The following is a 5,652-nucleotide window of genomic DNA, read 5'->3' as shown; positions in this document are numbered from 1 at the left end:
AAGAAGCATCGAGCTTAGTCTAGGTCGGGCTGTGACACATATTGGGGATTGGAACTCAATATTTGGCCCTCCATCTGAAAAACACAAATTTTGGCTATTTTTTGCAATTTCGAACTGTATTGCGCTTAATTTGGGCGGATCAGATCGGATTGGGCGCGGGTTCCGGTGGTACTTTTGACACTAATGTTATAATTTGTGCCAAAGTACCAAATTACTTATAACAAAAAAGTACCAAGTAATTTGGTACTTTTGACACCAATGTGGCTAGTATATTGTCATTTATGTCCAAAGTGTCAAATTACTTGATTCTTTTAATTTTTGTTGGTACTTTTGACACTAATATTCTCATTTGTTCTAAATAATTTGGTACTTTGGGTTTTGCCACAAATTATAACGTTAGTGTCAAAAGTACCACCCGAACCCGCGCACCCAATTCGATCCGATTTGTCCAAATTAAGGATAATACAATCCGAAATTAAAAAAAAATGATCAAAATTTATGTTTTTAAGATAAATGGTCAAATATTGAGTTCCATTGCTTAATATGGCTATATTAAAAACTATCTCGTTTATATATATGATCTGATTATGTAAGGAGTTTTTATTAAAAATAGCAACCTCTTTACGAATTGAAATTTGACACAACTCTCAAACTAGTCAAATTTAGCCAACTACTTTTCCATATTTATTTTTCTTTCTCATTTACATTTTAGTAAAGTTCAGATGAGATCCAATGTTCCACATTTTTTGTTACTATGTCTTATTCTTATATTTTTTTATTGTAATAATATTTTTTATAAAAATTAATTTTATTATAATATTATGATAGACACATCACTTTTATTTCAAAAAACTTAAATTAAAAAAAAATAGTCCATATCCTAATTTTGAATTTATCAATCATAATACTTAATTTCCTAAAAAAATAAATGACAAAAATAATTATATACGGATGAAATAAATTTTAGTTAACAATTATCAAAGAGGTCCTAACTCGTATAAAATTAAAATTGAAGAAAAAGGATGAAACAAAAAAGAAAAGAAGTGAGAAAGCAAGTGTAATACACTTGAATATTAAATGCGCAATTAAGTCGCTCATTGTAAATAAACACATTTTTTTGACTGGAAAGAAACTTCATTATCAACTAACATCAGCGACAATTACATCATGCAGCCATCTTGGGTAACTTAAATTCCCTTAAATTAAATATTTGCAATTTCAGATTTTTCTTACTCTAATTCTTCTTTAACTACTATAGCAAACCTGTAAATCCTTCTAAGGGAAAGCTGTATCATCTAAAGGGTGGTACTAAAATGTCATTCGCTCGAAATGTTGGTTTTGAACTTGTGCATTTCTTTTTATATTTTTCTTGTTTCAAAATGTTCATTCAAAAGGGTAAAAGAACAAAAATTGTCACACTACAAAATTTAAAATAACAAGTTTCAGGTACGTTCCTTCTTCTAGTTCACCTAGAAATTATAAGAGCAGAAGAAAAAAAAAACTAATTTTTTGTTGTTTTTGATTTGGATCCATGTACACAGCAGAAACACAAGCTAGCCATCTTCTTCAATCAAGCCGTTGGATCTCCTGCATGCATCAAAAGTTAACATTTTTCTCAACCCAAAAACTATATATGGTTTCTACAAATTAAATAAGATCATTAATTCAAGAACACACATCACAGATTTAATTACAACAGTGTAGAAGAATGAAGGTTTCACTGGAGATTGAACACTTAATTCTTTTATTTATTATTTTTATGTTATATAATTCCTTGCTTAAAGCATCGTGACATATTAGAGGTAGACTACGCATGCATGTAGCATTTTGTTGCAATGAAATAGGAGATGAAATATGAGTATGAATGCTCGGTAATTGAAGAAAAATAGATAGAATAAAAAGCAAGAATATATACATATATATACCTGTAAAATGATCATCTCTCTTTCCTAATTCGAATCCAAAACTCCCAGCCTTCACTGAAAAGTCCCCCCACCAAAAGGTTGGGTATGCGAATGCGACGTCGTTTTTCCCTGCGAATCCATAGAGCTGAGATGATCCATCCCACTTTGCTGCTGCTCTCTCACACTTCTCACAATCTCTCCCACTCCAAGAAAATCCCTCGTCAGCCTCCCCGCTTGCTCCAAGCTGCTGAATCCACTCTGCTGATTGCTGCTGCCGTTGCCGTTGCCGCCGTGGAACCCTCTGTACTCGCCCATCTCCGCCTGCTCGAATATGGACGCCGCGGAGCTGCCTCCCGCGGCAGCTATGGAGTTCATCAAGTCGTGCAGATGGTTTCCGCTGTTGTTATTGTTGTTGTTGTTTCCTCCATAGAATCCGTGGTGGTCGGGGGACTTCCCGAACCCCTTCAGCAGGGACGACGACGCGCCTGCGTTGCTGGTGGTGGAGCCCATCTGCGCAGCCTTCTGCAGAAGCGCCGTCGCGGACATTTGCCCTCCGCCGCCGCTGGGGGTTTGCATGGCGTGCGAGGTGCTGTACAGCGATGGGATCGCAATGCTCATGAGGTTACCTGCATATATAGGGTTTAGGTTTTCTTTATCCTTCTTCTTTTAATAATATATGACTATATATACATACCTGATGAGAAGAGGGTGGAGTCTTCTCCGGCAGCGGAGTCCATGGCGGAGGCGTTGTTGTTGTTCCCGGGGAAGAAGCTGAGGTTGAAGAGGCCGGCGGAGGCGTTGGACGAGGTGTTGGCGGCGTTGTTCATGTGGAGCTGAGGGAGCTGCATTAGGCCTTGCAGTGATGATTTGTTGGGCAGCATGGCATGAGAAGCTTGATCTTGATGATCATCGTCGTGATTCGGCTGGAGGAATAGGGCCCGGGGCGAAGGCCGGAACCCTCCCGGGCTGACTAGGGTTTCGTATTGCGGGCCGGGCCTGCCCAATCTGAGTATGTCATGACTTGATAGACCTCCATTGTTGATCTGATCTTGCTGGGAGAGGCCTAAGAGGTGGCTGCCGATGCTGCTCAGGGACGGCGGGTTCAGGTTTCGCGCGCTCTCCTGAGCCAGCGCGTCGCAGAAGGCTCGGTGAGTGATGAAACTGTCACGTCTGCAACATACATGGGTTTATTAATTTCTTCATTTTTATTCTAGTATATAATGATATAATCAAAGTTGTTTTTGTATAAAATTGCAATACATGTAGAAAATGGAGGTGGTTATGGAAAAGGGATTAGCCAAAATGATAAAAATATGGACAATTTTGTTGTGTAATCGTGAGCAAGGGGAATCTTACCGAATAGAATAAAAATAGTTGGTAGGATGGGTTTTTAGATATATTTGAAGGAGAGAATGCACAAGATAATTTGGAGAAAGAAGACAAGGCATATGCATATATAATTGAGGATGTTAGGTGGAAGAATTTCTGCAATTCTAGCATCATCATTGCATCAAATTACCTATTACACCACCAAATTCAAAAAGATGACATTTTCGCAAACACTTGATCAAGAACAGTGGCCTCTAAATTGGCAAAACCCTCCTTCATTTGTCAACTAAAACAAAAAGATGCTTACCATGAATATATAGGCAAATTAAGCATGAGTGGTGGTGTAAAAATTTGAAATAGATAAAAACAGTGGCCCAACATGGAGAACATGGATAGACAGTGTTGTTCAAATAATTGAGAGAGAGAGAGAGAGGTTATAGGTGGAATGGATGTTGGACACTCAAAAAACATTATCATGAAAATGGATACCTGCAACAAGTACAGAGGTGAACACATCTAGCCAACCCACAAGAGAACAAACCTGGTATCTTAAAAACTCATATATGCTACCACGTGAACTACTCCATTTTTTATTTTCTATTTTTTTTTCCAAATGGTAAAACAAATCTGGGTAATTCTTTTCCAAATTTTTTAATCAGGTAAAACTGACCAAGTCTGTGTAATAGTTTAGGACGGATGTTCCAAAGATAGAGAGAGAGAGAGAGAGAGAGAGAGAGGGATTTTAATTTTTAAACAAAAAAAAAAAAACCCTCTTAGGTCATGGCGTTTTCCAGAGAGAATTCACGTGGAGCCATTTTTTTTGACAGGCAAAGCTCCAAAGAACAAAACGAAATATTAGAGAGAAACAAAGGAAAATTCCAAAAGCAATAAAAAAAGGAATCCGAGTGTGTGAAGAAGGATAGTAAGTGTAGAAAAGGTGTGGGAAGTTACGAAAAAGAATCTAAGCCCTAAAAACTGAAATTAAACCTAAAGTGGAAGATGAAAATTGGGGGAAACGGAACCTGGAGAAAAGGGTGCCGCAGTCGCATCTGTACTCGCGGGTGCCGCACGTCTTGGAATGGGCTTTCCAGTCGGAATGCACGGCGTATTTCTTGGAGCATTTCTCACACTTGTATTTCTTCTCGCCGTGTTTTCTGGAGTAGTGCTTCTTGATTCCGGTGAGGTCGCCGAGGGCCCGCGCCGGGTCGTGGTGCACGCAGCTCGGCTCCGGGCACAGATACACCTTCCGTTTCACCTCCTTCGTGCTCTTCTGCCGCAGCTTCCACGGCAGATTGTGCCCTCGCCGGTGCAGCTGCAGATTCTGCTCCCTTTGGAACCCTTTGTTGCACACCTCGCACACGAACCGGTTCGTCGCCATTAGGGTCTTGGGCGATAGCGCGATTACTTCCGCGTCCGGATCTGTTCATATCATAATTCAATCTGCAATCTTATTTTCATGCACATTTAAAGGAAAAGGGGGTTTTGATACTTGCTTGGATTTCCTGGCTGGTTCCGCCGCCTCTTGTTTGAAGGTGCCGCTGCTGCTGCCGCCGGCTGCTGCTGCTGCTTGTCGTTTTCATCTCTTAATGAAAGGAAAGCTGATGAAGAAGAAGCTGCCATGCTTAATTAATTACAATCTTCGAGCAAATCCCAGATTTAGCGCATCCTGCTTCCGAGTTTAGCTCTTTTCTCATTAAAAAGCTTTATCAACGGAGATAGATATATATGTATCAGAAGCTGCAGGTGTGGGTATTTACAGCTAAATTGAAGCTAAGAGAGAGAGAGGGGAGATGAGAGAGAAGAGGGGGAAAAAAGAGAAATAATATCAAGGCATAGATAGATAGACAGATAATTATCTTATCTGTGATGTGATACTCAATTCTCTTCTCCTCATTTTCCCCTAATTTTCACTCTTGTAATGTATTCCCTTGCTTTCAGTGAAAATATGAGGTTTTCGAAAAAGATGCTACTTAGGGTCTTCTATGTGTTTGGTGTCGTCCACAGGCGCAAACACATATCTCATATTCTCTCTCTAACTGCCGTATTTAGGGCAGCTGTGAAATGTAAAAAGAATTCAATTTAAAATATTATAATAATAATAATGTGCATGCAGACTTACATGTAACATAGATACATGTATATATACACATACATAGAGAGAGAAGGTGGATTGCAGAGCTTTCACCCAGAGCCCACGTCCCATATAGAGTGTCCGGAAGCGGCGAAGGATTGGGGCCACCGCCCCCTACCCCCCACCCCCCACCCCACCCCACCCCCCGGGGGCTCTCATTTTCGTATCTTTTGGTCATCACTTGAAGACAAACATACCTTCGTCAGCTCGTCTTTGGCAGGCACAGTAAAAGAATTTTTTAAAAAAATTTAAAAAACATGCAGTTAGTCAAGCTTGTCCATATCCAGA

At 39.8% G+C, this 5,652-nt stretch overlaps 1 protein-coding gene across 2 annotated transcripts; it reads right to left on the bottom strand.

The window, feature by feature from the left end:
* Window positions 1-1,332: 1,332 nt before the first annotated feature.
* LOC130996236 (protein indeterminate-domain 5, chloroplastic-like) lies at window positions 1,333-5,306 on the bottom strand. Of its 2 annotated transcripts, XR_009092452.1 has the most exons (5): window positions 4,727-5,305; window positions 4,256-4,652; window positions 2,599-3,074; window positions 1,926-2,530; window positions 1,333-1,587 (listed from the first exon to the last, which is right to left on the bottom strand). XR_009092452.1 is itself a non-coding variant. In XM_057921744.1 (4 exons), the coding sequence occupies exons 1-4, from the start codon at window positions 4,851-4,853 to the stop codon at window positions 1,977-1,979; spliced, it is 1,554 nt and encodes a 517-aa protein (XP_057777727.1). In that variant the 5' UTR covers window positions 4,854-5,306; the 3' UTR covers window positions 1,333-1,976. The 2 variants fall into 2 exon arrangements, 1 of the variants encoding a protein (XP_057777727.1); XM_057921744.1 differs by having other exon boundaries at window positions 1,333-2,530; window positions 4,727-5,306.
* Between the last annotated feature and the right edge of the window lie 346 nt (window positions 5,307-5,652).

The sequence above is a fragment of the Salvia miltiorrhiza genome, chromosome 7 (genome assembly GCF_028751815.1).
Source record: "Salvia miltiorrhiza cultivar Shanhuang (shh) chromosome 7, IMPLAD_Smil_shh, whole genome shotgun sequence".
NCBI lineage: Eukaryota > Viridiplantae > Streptophyta > Magnoliopsida > Lamiales > Lamiaceae > Salvia > Salvia miltiorrhiza.
This window is presented reverse-complemented; position numbering and strand designations above follow the sequence as displayed.

Bases quoted from the DNA above. Each gene is read 5' to 3' on its own strand.
- LOC130996236 (XM_057921744.1), bottom strand. From the start codon at position 4,853: ATGGCAGCTTCTTCTTCATCAGCTTTCCTTTCATTAAGAGATGAAAAC. The intron at 4,653-4,726 runs GCAAGTATCAAA...TGATATGAACAG, and splicing joins GAACCAGCCAGGAAATCCAA to ATCCGGACGCGGAAGTAATC. The intron at 3,075-4,255 runs GTTCCGTTTCCC...TGTATGTTGCAG, and splicing joins TGCGGCACCCTTTTCTCCAG to ACGTGACAGTTTCATCACTC.